At 44.1% G+C, this 20105-nt stretch overlaps 1 protein-coding gene across 1 annotated transcript; it reads left to right on the top strand.

Annotated features, from left to right (window-relative positions):
- The first annotated feature begins 196 nt into the window (after nt 1–196).
- LOC311118721 (serine/threonine-protein phosphatase 6 regulatory ankyrin repeat subunit A-like) lies at nt 197–18928 on the top strand. Its single transcript, XM_084157663.1, has 26 exons — nt 197–219; nt 4186–4269; nt 5509–5587; nt 6194–6264; nt 6392–6592; nt 10071–10158; nt 10560–10702; nt 10870–11082; nt 11470–11548; nt 11728–11842; nt 12086–12232; nt 12944–13012; nt 13339–13479; nt 13804–13915; nt 14134–14160; nt 14337–14411; nt 14996–15197; nt 15746–15833; nt 16056–16173; nt 16475–16694; nt 17118–17289; nt 17503–17648; nt 17774–17856; nt 17951–18033; nt 18159–18250; nt 18456–18928. The coding sequence occupies exons 6-26, from the start codon at nt 10071–10073 to the stop codon at nt 18746–18748; spliced, it is 2706 nt and encodes a 901-aa protein (XP_084013789.1). The 5' UTR covers nt 197–219; nt 4186–4269; nt 5509–5587; nt 6194–6264; nt 6392–6592; the 3' UTR covers nt 18749–18928.
- Nucleotides 18929–20105: the final 1177 nt, after the last annotated feature.

Genomic DNA, 20105 nt, shown 5'->3' with positions numbered 1-20105 from the left:
GTCAGGGGATTGTTTTCTTTCTCCTCATAAACCCTGCAGCTCGGGGGAAGTTGCTGCTCTCAGCTCTGACGTTTTCTAGAAGGAATTTTCGTTGGACACTGGGACTAGCGTGTGTTTTCTGAGTGAATGAGTGGTGTCTGTGTATTGTGGTTGTTGAGGAGGAGGATGAGTTATTTTTCTCTCCATACCGTCATGAGGTATTGGGCTAAAGGACTCCAGGTTAGCTGCCTTTGCACAGCAACAATGAGGTTGTCTCCATGGTTATTTATTGACAATTTTGATACCTTCTGGAAACAAAGCTCGTATTATAAGGAGGATGGGATCCACCCAAATCATTTGGGTTCCTGGATCCTTTCACAGCGTTATAAGGCTGCGTTGAGACAATGACTTATCAATGACCCACGTCCAGCTCATTTAATCCCTACCATTGTGTCGCTGAGTTGTCATAATGATTCAGCAAATGTACAGTATCCTAGGGGCGTTGGAAGACACAATGCAAATAGCCTAATTTATGTTCCTCTTACTGCCCGGAATGCCTCTGCTGATCCTACAGCTATTGTATGCAGTAATCATATGCTTATGAACCAGAGTAATACTGTTAGCACTAAGGTGGTGTGCCCTAGTAGGAAGTCCACTGTGTGCATCTCACCCTGCACTAATAAAATAACCTGAGTATGTCTACCTCTGCTAAGCTTCCCAGTAAAGCAAGAAAAATATGCAAGCATCCCAGAAAAGTGTTAAAATAGCCCACGTTAACATGTGTAGCTTAAGGAACACGGTTAATGAAATCAATAATTTGCTAATAACAGATTACATTCATATTCTGACATTCTCTGAAACTCACTTAGATAATACCTTTGATGATACAGTGGTAGAAATACTAGGTTATAACATTTACAGAAAAAACAGAAATGCCAATGGGGCGGTGTTGCGGTCTATATTCAGAACCACATTCCTGTAAAGCTTTGAGAGGATCTCATGTTAAATACTGTTGAAGTAATATGGCTACAGGTTCACCTGCCTCACCTAAAGCCCATTCTGGTGGGAAGTTGCTATAGACCACCAAGTGCTAACAGTCAGTATCTGGATAACATGTGTGAAATGCTTGATAATATGTGATATCAATAGAGAGGGATACTTTCTGGGTGATTTTTAAATATTGACTGGCTTTCATCAGGCTGCTCACTCGAGAGCTTCAAACTGTAACTAGTGCCTGCAACCTGGTTCAGGTTATCAATCAACCTACCAGGGTAGTTACAAACAGTACAGGAATGAAATCATCAACATGTATTGGTCATATCTTTACTAATGCTGCAGAAATTTGTTTGAAAGCAGTATCCAAATCCATCGGATGTAGTGATCACAATATAGTAGCCATATCTAGGAAAACCAAAGTTCCAAAGGCTGGACCTAATATTGTGTATGAGGTCATACAAGAAGTTCTGTAGTGATTCCTATGTTGTTGATGTGAAGAATATTTGTTGGTCTGTGGTGTGTAATGACGAGCAACCAGACTCTGCACTTTACACATTTATGTAATTGCTTATTCCAGTTACTAATAAGCATGCACCCATTTAAGAAAATGACTGTAAAAACTGTTAATTCCCCGTGGATTGATGAGGAATTAAAAAATTGTATGGTTGAGAGGGAAGAGGCAAAAGAGATGGAAAATAGGTCTGGCTGTACAACCGATTGGCAAACGTACTGCAAATTGAGAAACGTGACTAAGCTGAATAAAAAGAAGAAACTACACTATGAAACAAAGATAGATGACATTAAGAATGATAGTAAAAAGCATTGGACGACCTTAAATGAAATGTTGGGCAACAAGGCAAACTCCTCTCCATCATTCATTGAATCAGATGGCTCTTTCATCACAAAACCCACATTAACTACTTTAATGATTTTTTTGGCAAGATTAGCAAATTTACAGTGCCTTGCAAAAGTATTCATCCCACTTGGCGTTTTTCCTATTTTGTTGCATTACAACCTGTAATTTAAATGGATTTTTATTTGGATTTCATGTAACAAAATAGTCCAAATTGGTGAAGTGAGATGAAAAAAATAACTTGTTTCAAAAAATATAGGAAAAGTGGTTTGTGCGTATGTATTCACCCCCTTTGCTATGAAGCCCCTAAATAAGATCTGGTGCAACCAATTACCTTCAGAAGTCACATAATTAGTTAAATAAAGTCCACCTGTGTGCAATCTAAGTGTCACATGATCTGTCACATGATCTCAGTGTATATATACACCTATTCTGAAAGGCCACAGAGTCTGCAACACCGCTAAGCAAGGGGTACCACCAAGCAAGCTGCACCACGAAGACCAAGGAGCTCTCCAAACAGGTCAGGGACAAAGTTGTGGAGAAGTACAGATCAGGGTTGGGTTATAAAAAAAAATATCAAAAACTTTGAACATCCCACGGAGCACCATTTTTAGATCCATTGTAAAAAAATGGAAAGAATATGGCACCACAACAAACCTGCCCAGAGAGGGCCGCCCACCAAAACTCACGGACCAGGCAAGGAGGGCATTAATCAGAGGGGCAACAAAGAGACCAAAGATAACCCTGAAGGAGCTGCAAAGCTCCACAGCGTAGATTGGATTATCTGTCCATAGGACCACTTTAAGCCGTACACTCCACAGAGCTGGGATTTACGGAAGAGTGGCCAGGAAAAAAAGAAGCAAACACGTTTGGTGTTCGCCAAAAGGCATGTTGGAGACTCCTCAAACATATGGAAGAAGGTACTTTGGTCAGATGAGACTAAAATTGAGCTTTTTGGCCATCAAGGAAAACACTATGTCTGGCGCAAACCCAACACCTCTCATCACCCCGAGAACACCATCCCCACAGTGAAGCATGCTGTGGTGATGTTTTTCATCGGCAGGGACTGGGAAACTGGTCAGAATTGAAGGAATGATGGATGGCGCTAAATACAGGGAAATTCTTGAGGGAAACGTGTTTCAGTCATCCAGAGATTTGAGACTGGGATGGAGGTTCACCTTCCAGCAGGACAATGACCCTAAGCATACTGCTAAAGCAACACTCGAGTGGTTTAAGGGGAAACATTTTAAAATGTTTTGGAATGGCCTAGTCAAAGCCCAGACCTCAATCCAATTGTGAATCTGTGGTATGACTTAAAGATTGCTGTACACCAGCGGAACCCATCCAACTTGAAGGAGCTGGAGCAGTTTTGCCTTGAAGAATGGGCAAAAATCCCAGTGGCTAGATGTGCCAAGCTTATAGAGACACCCCAAGAGACTTGCAGCTGTAATTGCTGCAAAAGGTGGCTCTACAAAGTATTGACTTTGGGGGGGGTGAGTAGTTATGCACGCTCAAGTTTCTTTTGTCTTATTTCTTGTTTGTTTCACAATAAAAAATATTTTGCATCTTCAAAGTGGTAGGCGTGGTGTGTAAAGCAAATGATACAAACCCCCCAAAAATCCATTTTAATTCCAGGTTATAAGGCAACAAAATTGGAAAAATGCCAAGGGGGGTGAATACTTTTGCAAGCCACTGTAGGCACGACATGCCAGCAACAAACGCTGACACTACACATCCAAGTATATCTGACCAAATTAGGAAAGACAAGCATAGTAATTTTGAGTAAGTGTGGAAGAGGTAAAAAAAGTATTATTGTCGATCAACAATGACAAGCCACCGGGGTCTGACAACTTGGATGTAAAATTACAGAGGATAATAGCAGACGATATTGCCACTCCTATTTGCCATATCTTCAATTTAAGCCTACTAGAAAGTGTGTGCCCCCAGGTAGTAGAGTAGAGGCCTGAGGGCACACACTTAATATGTTGTGAAATCTGTTATGAATGTATTGTAATGTTTTTTTAAATGTATAACTGCCTTAATTTTGCTGGACCCAGGAAGAGTAGCTGCTGCCTATTGGGGATCCATAATAAATACAAATAGTACTGACTCAATGTCTCACTATAGAGTTGGAATTTTAACCTACTTGGTTTTTATTCTTGGATTGTTCCTTTTGTGTTGGTTTTAGCAAAGCTGAGTGAATAGTAACAGGTCTTTTGAGAGGCACTGACTGTTCAAATCAATGATTGACTCTCTGTCCCTCTCTCTGTCCCTCTCTCTCTCTGTCCCTCTCTCCCCCTCCCTCTCTGTCCCTCTGTCCCTCTCTCTGTCCCTCTCTCCCTCTCTCTCTCTTCCAGCCTGGCCTGCTGAAAGCCATCTTCAATGTGGACCCAGATGAAGTGCGCTCCCTCATATTTCAGAAAGAGGATGTGAATGTTCAGGTAATCATCCCAGCTGTTTCCTACCATTATTTCCACCCTCCTGTCTGTCCTCCGGATAGGAACACACTATTTTTTCACATTTATAACTTAAGTCATTTGTTGCCAAAATCTAAGGTTGCACAATTCTGGTAACTTAAATGCCTAGATTTTCCAGAAATCCCAATATGAAGATTCCTGAATCAGAAGGGAATAAGCAGGAATTCCGGAATCCTCTGTCTAACCAGGATTTCTGGAAAAACCTCTGATTTTGGGGAAAGTTACTGGAATTTTGCAACCCTACCGAAATCACATATTTTAGCCTGATCAGAACAGATGCCTCCTTCCATCAGCCGTATGCACCTTGTTCAGTATCTGTCACTTTACACAAACTCTGTCAAGTGGTCCCCCCTGGGTACAAATGTAGTTTTTTGTCCTAGCACTACACAGCTGATTCAAATAACCTAATCATCAAGCTTTGATTATTTGAATCAGCTGTGTAGTGCTAGGGCAGAAACCAAAACGTGCACCCAGTGGGGGCCCCAGGACCGAGTTTGGTAAACCCTGCGTTAGAGTATGTACTTCGTGCAATAGCATACTTGTTTTCATAAAGCCATACACTATGTTGAAGTTACAGTATAGCCTAGTTACAGTATAGCCTAGTTACAGTATAGCCTAGTTACAGTATAGCCTAGTTACAGTATAGCCTAGTTACAGTATAGCCTAGTTACAGTATTCCCTAGTTACAGTATAGCCTAGTTACAGTATAGCCTAGTTACAGTATTCCCTAGTTACAGTATAGCCTAGTTACAGTATAGCCTAGTTACAGTATTCCCTAGTTACAGTATAGCCTAGTTACAGTATAGCCTAGTTACAGTATAGCCTAGTTACAGTATTCCCTAGTTAGTGTAAGCTAGTTGCAGTATGTAGCCTAGTTGCAGTATGTAGCCTAGTTGCAGTATGTAGCCTAGTTGCAGTATGTAGCCTAGTTGCAGTATGTAGCCTAGTTGCAGTATGTAGCCTAGTTGCAGTATGTAGCCTAGTTGCAGTATGTAGCCTAGTTGCAGTATGTAGCCTAGTTGCAGTATGTAGCCTAGTTGCAGTATAGGCTGGTTAGAGACATAAATATCCAGCTGCCAGCTGAATTATCCAAGCCATAAGAATGTATTGCTAAACTAGTACGATTTTAAAATCAAATGTATTCCTGTATCCATACTAGCTGAATATGAAATGGCTATAACACTTATTTGCTCTTCCCTACAGGACAATGAGAAGCGGACACCGTTGCATGCAGCTGCCTATCTAGGAGATGCAGAAATTCTAGAGCTGCTCATACTATCAGGTAAGGTTATCATTGATGAGATGGATTACGCTATGACTCATGTCCGTCGGACTTTGACTTCTGTTTTGATGCTGGTTGTGTTTGAATGTGACCGTTTCCCTCATACTTATCCCCATTCAGATCTTATGTGCAGCTGATGTGTTTAAAAGGTAATTTTAATTAAGGCCGTTGACAGCTGAAACGTCCCTATTTTAACTTGATAAGTGAAGCATCCAGATTTTAATTGTGAGCGACATTCAAACCTTTTCCTTCCGAATGCCCTCATGATTTTGTGTTGCACCTCGTCTCACGTTGGCTGGGCTCCTCCTACTCCTCTCCACTCAGTGACATTTTCTTTAGTGTTGCTGTGTAATGAAAGTCCCTGTCCCGGAATAGCGCTCTACAAGAGGCTTTGTGCGCGTTCCAAATGGCACCCTATTCCCTATATAGTGCACTACTTTTGACCTGGGCCCTGATCAGAAGTAGTGCACTATAAAGGTAATAGGGTGTTGTTTTGGACACCTCCTTTCTGTGCTCCAGCTATTTAAAGGATGTTGCCTAATCAATCCCAGTGACCTAACTAACCCTATAGTCGGTCTGTCACCTGTTTTTCTGTCTGTGTCCCAGGAGCCAGAGTAAATGCCAAAGACAACAAGTGGCTCACTCCTCTGCACCGGGCCGTGGCTTCCTGCAGTGAGGTACGTGTACTGATACTGTCAGCCCTCACAAACACTCCTGTGCATATGCGTTTGACTATTAAGTGTGTTGTGATTTTTAAATGCACTTTAAACAAAGTTGAACATGATATGAACTGTGTTCCCGTAGGAGGCTGTCCAGGTGTTATTGAAACACTCTGCTGATGTGAACGCCAGGGACAAAAACTGGCAAACGCCGCTCCACATCGCTGCGGCCAATAAGGCAGTCCGCTGTGCCGAGGCCCTGGTCCCTCTCCTCAGCAACGTGAACGTGTCAGACCGGGCCGGGCGCACGGCGCTGCACCATGCAGCCTTCAGCGGACACCAGGAGGTTAGCAATTAGCATGGACATGATTACACACTGTAGTCTACACTTTATACCTGTCCTATCCCCACGTTGAGCTTACTGTGCATCTGATTACTTACAATGGTTGTATGTAGGGCTGTGACGGTAATTGGATAACCGTGACATTGACGGTTTTGGATGAAGAACGCCATGAAAATAAAATAACCGTCATAACCAAAAAGAAGTGTGATTTTTCTCTCCATAAAATGTTTTATCACCTTTATTTTAATGTAGATATACTTTATCCATAGTGGGAGTGTTAACTATTGATTATATGGTATTGTTTTGCTGACTTAGTCCATCTATTAAACTGTCTATATCTCCTCTCTCCAACTATCTTTTGATGCGCCGCAATCACCAAATCTGCTGTATGCGCGGATAGGAGAGAATCTTTGAAGGTCAATTGAGGTTAATTGAAGGGGGGGGGGGGTGAAAAGTGGGGGCCGGGGGTAACTATAGTACCTATAGATCTATAGCCTACAGGCTGGGGGGGGGGGTAGCTTCTGGCCTTTTTTATTGTTACAGTAGATGGCTCTCATTGCAAAAAAAACCATAACCTATTTGGGCACATTTCAGTTTCACACATAACGATAATGGAGAACCAGATGACTTGGACCAGCCTGTTTGCAGAATATGCGCAAAACCCATAGGCTACCTACTAAGAATTCCAGCACCACAAACAGGACACCGATAAGAGGCGAGCACTGCCAGACACTGTAACTCGTTATTTAGTCATAGGAATGGTGCCTTTACGAACGGTGGAGAAACCCGCCTTCAAATAAATGCTCCGGAAATTTGACAGACTATACGAGTTACCGGGGAAAAAGTATTTGTCTTAAACAGCGGTCCCTACCTTGTTCAACAAGGTGAAGGGGGAGGTTCAGACAGAGCTAAAGGACGTAGATTTGTTTATTTTTGCACTGAATACGGACGGACATGTGGTCAAGTGTAAATATGACTCCTTACATGAACCTAACATTGCACTATCTGACGAAAGACTGGACACTGAAATCCAACTGTTTGGAAACAACCTACATTCCGGAATACCACACAACCGACAAACTCTCCGAAGCCCTGCGTTCGGGATTCCTTGACGAAAATCTAATGTCCTGTATCGCCACAGACAACGGGGCCAACATTGTGGCTGAAGTGAGGCAACTGAACTGGCCTTGGCTAAATTGCTTTGGCCACAATCTCCATCTCGCTGTCACCATCAACGTGAAGCCAGAGCACAGGCTGGGTTCTAGGCCTATGTAGAACTCTGGTGGGTACTTTTTAGCAGAGCTGGCGATTTAAAAGAGGGACCTAGTAAGGCCCAGACGGAGCTGAACCTCCCAATTCACAACCTCATTCTTGTGAGAAATTAAGTTTTAATAACTAAGCTGTAATAACCATTTATAGGCTATTCAATGTTAAAAGAATAAGCTATGTGAAATTATTGTACATGTATAATTGTTATTCAGATGCCCGAGCAAATAAACAAACAAAATAGGCTAGTTTCCTTGAATCACTAATGTTGCATTACCATAGGCCCATTGTTTTATTTTGCCAATCATACTCTAATTAAACCACTGATTATAATGAATTAATAATGAGAATAAAGAACATATTCCGGGAATCCTACATGTTACGTGTGTGTACTATACCAGAAAGCATGATCATTAGCTTCTTCTGGATTGTTTTAAATCGCGTAGCCTGTCGGAAGGCAGCGGGTGCGGCAAATAGGCTTCCAAATAGATGACTGTTGAGTTGTGAATGTCAGTGAAAGAGAGGCTCAGCCAGGCATATCGCAATTTTTCAAAATACAATGGTGGGAAAACATAGTTTGGGAAGCAATTGGCTTATTGCTTCAAAGAGAAGAAGATGAAAATACTAATGTCTTTTAATGATCAAAATCCTCAACTTTAATTGAGGGAACAGTATTATTGACATCGCTATATCCCCGGTGAGTGTGCATATTCACTGTCTATCACTGGGTCAGTGCCACTTGAAAGTCGTATTGAAAAAGATTCTGCTAATCTCTCTAGTCATATAAAGTGTAGTAGAATTGCATGATTTTAAAATAATAAAAGGCCACATTTTTCCAGTGAAAAGAAACCTACTCCACCACGCGCTGCATTGAACAGCCTTTTTTGCGAACAATGACTGAGTTATATTATTAGCCTAAATTATGACTATCCAATTTACTATTCACATTAGGAATAGTCAGCTATTTTACATAAGTTTGCAAATGTGATGATGCATGGAATGCTTTATATTTTTTCATGGTGAAAATTAGCTTCCCCAAACTTGAGAGCAAGACTGGCCTAAACGTGCTAATGTTTTCCTTTGCTAATGTCCGCCCCGCCCCCCTGTCGGCTGTCAGTTTAGTCGATGACCGCGTACATAAGCCACGCCAATCACCGACACCTGAAGTTCCATGACCATCACAGCCCTAGTTGTATGCTTGAGTTTGTTCAGAGGAGGCTTTGAATAAAATCCGATCTGAGTGGGAAATGGAACTTGGTAGAGAGATCTCTGATGAAGTCTGGAATAGTGCCTTACTTGGGGTAAATGGAAGCTCCTCTTGTGTCCGGCTCAGCCTTATACAGTTTAAGGTACTTCAACGTATCCATTTCAGTAAGGCCAGATTGTCCAAATTCTACCCAAATATTGATGGTACATGTGTCAGGTGTAAAAGCTCCTTGGGGGACTTGACCCACATGTTCTGGTCCTGTACCTGTCTGGCAGATTATTTGTCCATTATATTTAAAACCCTTTCTGAAGCATTTGATATAAAGTTGCAGCCTAGTGCAGAAATTGCTATTTTTGGAGTACCAAACAACAATCCTTCTCTGACCAATAGACAGCTAGATGCCATTGTCTTTGCCTCCCTGTTAGCCCGCAGAAAGATTTTATTGGATTGGAAATCTATCAATCCTCCCTTAGCCTCTCTTTGGCTCAAAGATCTGATGCTGTTCCTAAAATGAGAAAAAAATGAAGTTACCATTCGAGGGTCAACCAACTCATTTTATTCCTCCTGGGACCCGATGATATCCTATTTTGAACAGCTCCAAACACTTCCTCCAGATGAGTACTCTTGGCCCCACCCCCGCCCCTTGAGATTACTGATAAAGGCCTATAAGATCACTTAATCACCTGAAATTGTTAGGCTATTACATTTTTGCTTGAATTGAAGTAACGTTGTTGTATACTTTTGTTTTGTTTTCTGACATGTAACTCAATTACTTTCCCTTTCTTTTTAAATGTGTTTGGAGGCATTCTGGGGGGGGGGGGGGGGGGTCAAAGGGGGACTAAAAGGGGAGAAATGTACCATGTCTTTACATGTTATCTTTCATTCATTGTGAATAAAAAATATTATATATTTTCTTTTTTAAGGGGAGGCTTTGAAGCCAGATTTTGCAGATTGTGCTGTTTAGTTTTCCTCAGCCTGTGTTTTGTTTCTCTCTCCTCTCCCTGTTAGATGGTGAGGCTGCTTCTCTCCAGAGGAGCCAACATTAATGCCTTTGACAAGAAGGACCGCCGAGCAATCCACTGGGCTGCTTACATGGGTGATGAGTTTACCACATCATTTACATTCTGACTAATGTTCTTTACCAGTGAATGAATGAATGAATGAATGAATGAATGGATTGTGTTTTAGTCTCACAGCTCAGCTGTATGAGCCACGTCTAGAGTGTTATGTCAGAATGATGTACTAAGTAGGTTGATAAGATGTTTTCAGTTGTACTAACATGATGTAGGTGTTGCTTATGGTGCTGTGTACCACTGTAAACAAATCTATCTCTCCCTCTCTCTGCCTATCTCTGTGTCTGTGTATCTCTGTTTCTCTCTTAACCCCCTTACTATCTCCCTCCTCTCTCTCACTCACTCACTCACTCACTCACTCACTCACTCATTCACTCACTCACTCTCTATCTTATCTATCTATCCCTCGCTCTCTCTACCATAGGGCACATTGAGGTGGTGAAACTGCTGGCCTCTCATGGATCAGAGGTGTCCTGTAAAGACAAGAAGGCCTACACCCCTCTCCACTCTGCAGCCTCCAGTGGAATGATCAGTGTGGTCAAGTACCTCCTGGACCTTGGTGTGGATGTGAGTCAACACGCATTCAAATGTGTAGGGGGTTTTCATAACCAAGTAATGAAGAGAGAGAGGTTGGACCAGGGGGTTTTCATAACCAAGTGACCTGATCAGGAATGTATTGTTTTGTTCTCTCTCTCTCTCTCTCTCCACTATTTTCCCTCCCTTGCTCCCTCCAGATAAATGAGCCCAATGGGTACGGTAACACCCCCCTCCACGTGGCATGCTACAACGGGCAGGACGTGGTGGTGAATGAGCTGATCGAGTGCGGCGCCAACGTGAACCAGGTGAACGAGAAGGGTTTCGCCCCACTCCACTTCACGGCCGCCTCGCGCCATGGGGCGCTCTGCCTGGAGCTGCTTGTGGGCAACGGTGCCCTCGTCAACATCAAGGTGAGGAGACCGGATGACCAACACTGTGTCTGAACTCAATAACACCCTATTCCCTATGTAGTGCACTACTTTTGACCAGGGGCCCATAGAGTAAGGCGCCGTGATGACTCTGGCTGTGTCCCAAATGGCACCCTGTTCCCTTTATAAGTACACTACTTTGTTTCAAAAAGTAGTGCACTATAAAGGGAATAGGGTGCCATTTGGGACGCACCCACTGACGCAGCACACGGCTTACTATTTGGCCCTGGTCTACATTCAAATACCAATGGAATAGTGCTAACATTGCAAACTAAATGCAATCAAGCGCTCCTCCAATACGTGTTTGATTTTGCCTGTTGTCAGCAGCACAGACTGCCGTGTGAACCATCTTTGTCTTTCTATCTGCAGAGTAAAGATGGAAAGACCCCCCTCCACATGACGGCCATCCACGGACGCTTCTCCAGATCTCAAGCCATCATCCAGAATGGTGAGTCGCTGTGAATGCTCTCAACTGAATATATATGAACCAGTAGGCTCTTCAGCATTGTCTTTTGTCTTCAAACCATGATTCACTGGCACAGAGCAATGTTACTTGCAATGTGGTTGAACATGAAGCTTCATGATGACTCTAGGGTCAAGTGGTTGACGTGTGTGTGTGTTCTGTAGGTGCTGAGATCGACTGTGAAGATAAGAATGGAAACACACCCCTGCACATCTCTGCTCGCTACGGCCACGAGTTACTCATCAATACACTCATCACGAACGGAGCTGACACAGCCAAGTGAGAACACATGCATCTGCAATTCTGTCATTGACCGAATTCCCACTTGGAGACTATGCTCAGCACATTGTGGTGTGTGGGGGGTTGATAGACAGTGCATTGCAGCATGCTAATGTGTTAATCTGCTGTGGGCTTTAATGAGGACTGTGATGTGGTGCTGTTTCCAATCTTAGCTGAATTAACTGTAAGTCGCTCTGGATAAGAGTGTCTGCTTAAAGTCTAAAATGTAAAAATGTGTTGCAGGCGAGGCGTCCATGGGATGTTCCCCCTCCACCTGGCTGCTCTCAGTGGGTTCTCTGACTGCTGTCGGAAGCTCCTCTCATCAGGCTTTGATATAGACACCCCTGACGACTTTGGAAGGACCTGTTTACATGCTGCGGCAGCTGGAGGGTGAGTGGACTGGTCCAGGCTTTACACCAAGGAATATTTAGTTCATGAACTGGAAAGCCACCAGAAAGAACAAACACATATTCACACTCTTACATTTCACATTGTTTAGCAGTATTGTTTAGATTTATTTAAAAAATCGTATAGATCATTACTGCGGTATCATTTCTGTATAATGTGGTTCCATGCCATGGTGGTATTGACTTGCGCTCTGGTCTAAATTGTCTTTATATCTTCTTGAAAGAGAAGAGAAACCTGCAAACTGCTCTTGCTAGTATCACTTTTTATTATTGCTTTTATTAGCGTTATAAAAAACAGTGATAATAGCAAGAGCAGTGTACGGGTTTCTCTTTTCTTTCAGGTTCTCATTGTTACCATCCACCTGATAGCTCAGATGTACGAGAGCCTTTCTGAACTTGATATCTTGTTACCATCCACCTGATAGCTCAGATGTACGAGAGCCTTTCTGAACTTGATATCTTGTTACCATCCACCTGATAGCTCAGATGTACGAGAGCCTTTCTGAACTTGATATCTTGTTACCATCCACCTGATAGCTCAGATGTACGAGAGCCTTTCTGAACTTGATATCTTGTTACCATCCACCTGATATCTCAGATGTGCGAGGGCCTTTCTGAACTTGACATCTTGTTACCATCCACCTGATAGCTCAGATGTGCGAGGGCCTTTCTGAACTTGATATCTTATTACCAGGAACCTGGACTGTCTGAATCTGCTGCTCAACACAGGGGCAGACTTCAACAGAAAGGACAGCTTCGGAAGGTCTGTCTGTGGCATCAAATAACTTTCATATGTGATCTTTATGATAATGGGGAATATAGTATAGGGGCATATAGGAATTATTATGGGAAATATTGGGCGGCAGGTAGCCTAGCGGTTAAGAGCGTTGCTGGTTCGAATCCCCTAGCCGACTAGGTGAAAAATGTGTATATGTGCCCTGCAGCAAGGCACTTAACCCTAATTGCTCCTGTAAGTCGCACTTGATAAGAGTTTCTGCTAAATGACGTAAATTTAAAATGTAAATGTTTTACAGCTCCAATAAGCTGTTTCTGTTGTTGATGTTGAATGGTTTCTGTGCGTTCTTCTAGGAGTCCTCTGCATTATGCGGCAGCCAATTGTAACTACCAGTGTCTGTTTGCCTTGGTGGGGTCTGGGGCCAGTGTGAACGATCTGGATAAGAGGGGTTGCACCCCGCTCCACTACGCTGCTGCCTCCGACACAGACGGAAAGTACGTCTCACACCTCTCTTACTGTTGTGTGTGTTGTGGTGCCATGACCTTTCACATTTCACTGTAGTCTGGAGAGAATGTTGTGGTGCCATGACCTTTCACATTTCACTGTAGTCTGGAGAGTATGTTGTGGTGCCATGACCTTTCACATTTCACTGTAGTCTAGAGTATGTTGTTGGCCGTGTTTGAATGCATAATAGTGTTGTTAAATCTGCAGTGTGAAAGCTTGGCCACGTCTCCTTTTGGGAAAGTGTCTCTGCTTGCTTATCTGTCTGTCTTGATGTTGGTATAATGATTAGTGAACTCTTGACCTCTGACCTCTAGGTGTCTGGAATATTTGCTGCGAAACGACGCTAACCCAGGGATCAGGGACAATCAGGGCTACAACGCAGTCCATTACGCATCTGCGTACGGACACCGCCTCTGTCTGGAGCTGGTGAGTCAGAACCACAGGATACTGGACGCCCTGCATCCACAGACCATTTTGTCTGCGTCCCAAATGGCTGTAGGGCCCATAGGGCTCTGGTCAAAAGTAATGCACTATATAGGGAATAGGGTGCCATTTGGGACACAGACGTTGATATTCAGTAGGTTTTAAGGTGTGGTTGCATGTTTGTCGTGGCCGCATCGTCACTCTTGATGTTCTTTTTCCAGATTGCAAGTGAAACACCTTTAGATGTGGTAAGTACCAGTTGGTTACTTTTCCTCACACTAGCTTGTTTAAGATACGACTGCAACACCCCAGTATGTCTGCAGGGGCTGGTCACTGAGATTTACAACATTAAACATGCTACTAGACTAACCTTCAAAGTAAATATGTTACAAGTCTAAACTGGCCCGTCCTTGTCTTTCCCCAGCTAATGGAAACCTCAGGGACAGACATCCTTAACGACTCTGATGTCAGAGCTCCCATCAGCCCCCTACACTTAGCTGTGAGTAAAGCCTACCTGCTCCTGTAGGTGTCTCGCCACATGACAAATGGCACCCTATTCCCTATTTAGTGCACTACTTTTGACCAGAGCCTTATGGGCCCAGATCAAAAGTAGTGCACTACATGGGACATAGGGTGCTATCTGGGATGCAGGCATGGTGTTGTTGTTTTTCTACGAAAAGTTGATTGTCCAGACACTCACACACCATGTTCCTATCTGTTCCTGATTAGTGTAAAATACATGCATATTTTGACACAGTGATGATTTCCTTATTTTGCCATTTGAGTTAATCAACCTCCAACAGAGGAGAAGTAGAGTGTTTGTTTCTAAATCTCACGCTTGACAGGGACCTCCTATGTTGATGCTGGGCGGGAGCTAAAATGGGCACCCGATTTGAGAGACACTGGTCTACTTTAGAGGTCTAGGACTGTTTATGTTCAGGCATACCACTGGTCTACTATAGGACATTGATTATATTAGGCATACCACTGGTCTACTATAGGACATTGATTATATTAGGAGTGTATATCTGTTCAGGCATACCACTGGACTTTGCTTCAGACTGTGTGTTTGTTTCCATTCAGGCGTACCACGGCCACCACCATGCTATGGAGGTCCTGGTTCAGTCTCTGCTGGATCTAGACGTGAGGAACAGCCAGGGGCGCACCCCTCTGGACCTGGCTGCCTTTAAAGGCCATGTGGAGTGTGTTGACGTCCTCATCAACCAGGGAGCCTCCATCCTGGTTAAAGACTTCACCCTGAAGAGGACCCCCATCCACGCTGCAGGTATGCATAGGATATCACGTAAGACCTAGAGATTCTGTAATTCAAAAGTTTTCCTGACCAAGATGGACATTTGTTTGGTCATGTTGCTACGACGCCAATGTCCACTCTAGGGATGTTTATATAGTATAGTGTGAAATGCCCACTACACACTGATCTAAGGACATTTTTTGTCATGTTCCCCACTAATGGTTGAGGATCTGGGGAGGGTAAGCTGATCCTAGATCAGTGCACAGGGGGACTTCTATCCAGAGCCAGGTACACAGCTAGCAGGTGACAGGCTTCGAGGGCCTCAGCCCCAAAATGATTTATTATCTGCTGTGTTAACATCATGAGGATGTCATCTACCAATACCACTGTTCTAGAAATCTATCTGTTTATGTGAAGGTAATAGTCGTCCAGCAATCAGCTCATATCCTCTCTGTTTAGCCTCCTCTAGCTACCAACGGTCAATTATCTCACATTCTTATATCCTCTCTGTTTAGCCTCCTCTAGCTACTGACGGTCAATCATCTCACATTCTTCTATCCTCTGTATTTATCCTCCTCTAGCTACCAACGGTCATTCAGAGTGTTTGCGTTTGCTGATTGGAAATGCTGACCTCCAGAGTGCAGTGGACGTTCAAGACGGGAATGGACAGTAAGTCAATTGGGTTTTGGATACAATTCCTGAAATAAAGAGATTTTGACACTAGGTATACGTCCCAAATGGCACCCTATGCCCTACTTGGTGCACTACTTTAAACCAGAACCCTATGGGCTCAGGTCAAAGGTAGTGTACCATATAGGGAATAGGTTGCCATTTGGGACTCAACTTAGTTATTACCAGTTTGTAATATGACCTTGTTCTCTTGTGTATCAGAACCCCTCTGATGCTGTCGGTGCTGAGCGGACACACAGACTGTGTGTACTCACTGCTCAACAAGGGAGCCAGCATAGAAGCCAAAGACAAGTGGGGCAGAACAGCGCTACACAGAGGGGTGAGGAGGAGAGCTGGCTGTATACGCTCACACACAGAAAGAGACGGGGAGGCTTGTTCTGATCTAGGGATGGGGCCATTGAACTACTAGGGATGGCTTTGGGGTGGGATCTAGCATGGAATATAAGTTATGCCCAAATATACATATTATCTTCAGAAAAGTAGTTGTCCATGGGTAGTGGTGTATTCATCCCTGTAGGGACCTGCCTCCAGACATCATTTTAAATAATTGATGATTCATTATTATATCATTGATTATTAGTTATTCAAATCCATTCTTGTCTCCCCGCCCTTCCTCCCAGGCGGTGACGGGTCATGAGGAGTGTGTGGAGGCCCTGCTGCAGCACAGCGCCAGCTTCCTGGTTCGGGACTGTAAGGGGCGGACCCCTGTCCACCTGGCGGCGGCATCCGGACACATCGGGGTGCTGGGGGGGCTCCTACACGCCGCCCAGTCAGTGGAGACCCTCCCCGTCATCACAGACAACCAGGGCTACACGCCACTACACTGGGCCTGCTACAACGGTACGTACTGAACTAACGGAACACTAGATATTTTCTGATTTTCTCTCTTCAGCACTGTAAACATGTCCCTGAATTAGGTAGGCCATACAACGGTACGTACTGACTAACTGGACTGTAGCTCTGTTCTCTCCTCCATGAAGTGTACACTCATTCACTCCCTCTTGTGGCTTGAAAAGCATTCGATTGGTGTGGACGGAGCCATGTGGGGGAATGAACAAGACTACAACAGAATTAAGGGTTATGACTCTCAGTGGAGGACCTTACACTGAAACAGGACTTTGTCAGGGATTGTCAGATTTTTAGCTTTCTCTGAGAGTATTGTTGTGGTCTGCAGCGACGTCATCTTTTTCCTGTATGTAATGTTTCCTGCTGGAGCAACCTATTACTTTTAATTATAAATTAAATGAATCAATCTTCCACTAGGCCATGACACGTGTGTAGAGGTGCTGCTGGAACAGGAGGTTTTCCACAAGACTGAGGGCAACTCCTTCAGCCCCCTCCACTGTGCTGTGATCAATGACAACGAGGGGGCTGCAGAGATGCTGATTGACACTCTGGGGCCGGCCATTGTCAACGCCACTGACACCAAGAACCGGTAACTACAGCACATGACAAAGTCCTTTTCTTCTGGAGAATAATGTTGTTAAAATGACCTCTGGGGTTGGATGAGGGATTGTAGAAACCATAGAAATATAATTAATACATCTATTAGTGATTTTATATTTCTATGGTATAAACAGGGTTAATTGAACAAACTTGTTTATAACAGTCCTACACGATATCGGTGAAATACGTTTCCTCTCTCCAGGACCCCCCTGCATGCAGCGGCCTTCACGGACCACGTGGAGTGTCTTCAGCTGCTGCTAGGCCACAACGCCCAGGTCAACTCCCCCGACGCCTCCGGGAAGACCTCCCTCATGATGGCTGCTGAGAACGGACAAACCAACGCCGTCGGTATGCAGCCCCCTCTCCTCCACTTTGCCTCGCCAGCCGGCTTAAGTTCAACCTGTCTGTTTTATATTTTAATAAGTTGCTTCATTTCCTCATTGAGTTTCTTTATGTTTCTCTGTCTGTGTCAGAGCTGTTGGTGAGCAGTGCCAAAGCAGAACTCACCCTGCAGGATGCAGTCAAGAACACTGCTCTTCATCTGGCCTGCAGTAAGGTGAGCATCCCCACATCAAGATGACGTTCATCTGAACAGTTGGCTCTCTCTGGTTTAAATTTTGGTCTGACATGTTTGACTCTGGTTTTTAAAGGGGCATGAAACCAGTGCCTTGTTGATATTGGAGAAGATTACAGACAGGAACCTCATCAACTCGACTAACGCAGCCTTACAGACGTACGTATGGTTCAGCTGTATTAATTGGGCCCTGGTCAGAAGAAGTGCACTATATAGGGAATAGTCTGGCATTTGGGAGGTATCCTCATTTTCTGCTGGCTAATCTGACGGTACTTTCTCCTCAGGCCGTTACACGTTGCAGCCAGAAATGGTCTGACGGTGGTGGTGCAGGAGCTACTAGCGAAGGGTGCTAGCGTGCTCGCAGTCGATGAGAATGGTAAGATCCATTACGCTAACACTGTTTCCTTCTGTACTTCTCTTCTCAATGTGTCCACAAATGTTTCTCTCTAATCCACTGCTTGGTTATTGTCTTAACTTTGTATCGCCTAGCCTGGTGTTATTTCATGTTTTTCAACAAAAGCGTTGTAGTAAACGGTGATGCTCCTGAAGTGACCCTCTGCTGTTCTGTTTGAACCCCTCAGGTTACACGCCTGCCTTGGCCTGCGCCCCCAACAAAGACGTGGCGGACTGCCTGGCGCTGATCCTGGCCACCATGATGCCCGTGTCCCCCTGCAACCCGGCGCCCAGCCTGTCCTTCAGTGCCATTAACCACTACACCACCAGCCCCTCCAAGAGTGTGACCTTCGACAGCCTGCCCGTGCTGCGCAGCGAGCACAGCTCCTACTGCAGCTTCAACAACATCGGCCACCGCGACCACGATGGAGGCTTCTACAAGGATGAGGACCTCAACGACTCAGACTCAGAGACGTACTGAGGGGGGTGGTGGTCGCTGCCCAGGAGGGGAGCCAAGGGCAGGCGGATGGACAGTGAAGTGGGGCAGAGGCCACAAACAAATACACACATACACACCGTGTCTTAAATCACCACAGCCAGCTTTGGGAGGGCACGAGCCGAGACAGTCCGCACAGGAGCCTTAAAAGTCCCGCAGATGGAGAGAAAGAAATGGAGGGAGGGAGGGAGGGAGGGAGAGGGGGAGGCACAACAGGCTGGCTGGCCACACTCATCCTCTCGTACCACCAGGTGTCCTTCCAGCAGATACTGGACTTCAGAGGAACTGCTGCTGCTATACCCCACCTTTACCCACAAAGGTCCTAAACGGTAGAAACTGTCCAGCCAACAGACAGACGGACACCTTATGACGGCAATAACCTGTAGTCCTAGGAGATAGTAGCACTTCACTGAGTGAATAACAGACATGGACCAAAAGATGTGGAAGAAGCCTTTTCAAAACCTGTTTTGACAGTAGAAATGGGATTGAGCGTTTTGGGCTGAGAAAAAACATAAGGAGTGATGTTTCATTTAAGTTTTATGAGAGTGATGGTCATGTTTATCCGCACACTAAGACAGTCAACGCACCTAGCCTCTTGTCTGTAATCCATGTGGAAGGAGGGGAAATCATTTATTTTTTATGAACAAACATTTTAATAAAATCATTCATGTCTTAAGCTCCTGACCCTCTGTGGGAACCAAAAAATCGTAGTATTTGCTCTCATTAGTAATTTCGAATAAATTCCATCCCCAATGGCACCCTATTCCCTTTATAGTACACTACTTTTGACCTGGGCCCATAGGGTTCTAGTCAAAAGTAGTGTACTCTATAAAGAATAGGGTGCCATTTAGGATGTAGATTTTGCATACTGGTATGTGAGCAACAGGACTTTTTACATTTGCGTTATTAAACCTACCTGTCCTTTGCCCTCTAGAAAATATTTTAGAAAGTAAATTATTCATTCATGTATTCTTTCTTGTGATATTTATGTCATCATCATTTTGTGCCTTCTTTAGTTACTGAGTGGAGGTTAGGAGAGTAGGGGCAGCTGTATGAGCGAAAGCAATGATGCACACTAAGTATTACAACGTTTGTGAAAAGCACTGATACTATTCCGAGGCATACGAGGCGGAAAACATGCCTCCCTTGGAGAGGAGAAACACTGTAAACCAATGGTAGGACAGCAGCATTTAGATTTTCTTCTGTTGAAAAAAAAAAAAACATCTATATTATTTGTCTTGGTCTTATAATCAATGTATTTTGACAGGTTTTGCTTGCTTTAACTTCTTCAAAAAAATGAAACCACTCAATCCTTTTATGTGATGGCTTGTTCAAACCCCCG

The sequence above is a fragment of the Coregonus lavaretus genome (genome assembly GCF_964263955.1).
Source record: "Coregonus lavaretus genome assembly, chromosome: 3".
Classification (NCBI taxonomy): domain Eukaryota; kingdom Metazoa; phylum Chordata; class Actinopteri; order Salmoniformes; family Salmonidae; genus Coregonus; species Coregonus lavaretus.
This window is presented reverse-complemented; position numbering and strand designations above follow the sequence as displayed.

Bases quoted from the DNA above. Each gene is read 5' to 3' on its own strand.
- LOC311118721 (XM_084157663.1), top strand. From the start codon at position 10,071: ATGGTGAGGCTGCTTCTCTCCAGAGGAGCCAACATTAATGCCTTTGAC. The intron at 16,174-16,474 runs GTGAGGAGGAGA...CCTTCCTCCCAG, and splicing joins GAACAGCGCTACACAGAGGG to GCGGTGACGGGTCATGAGGA. The intron at 17,857-17,950 runs GTGAGCATCCCC...TGGTTTTTAAAG, and splicing joins TTCATCTGGCCTGCAGTAAG to GGGCATGAAACCAGTGCCTT.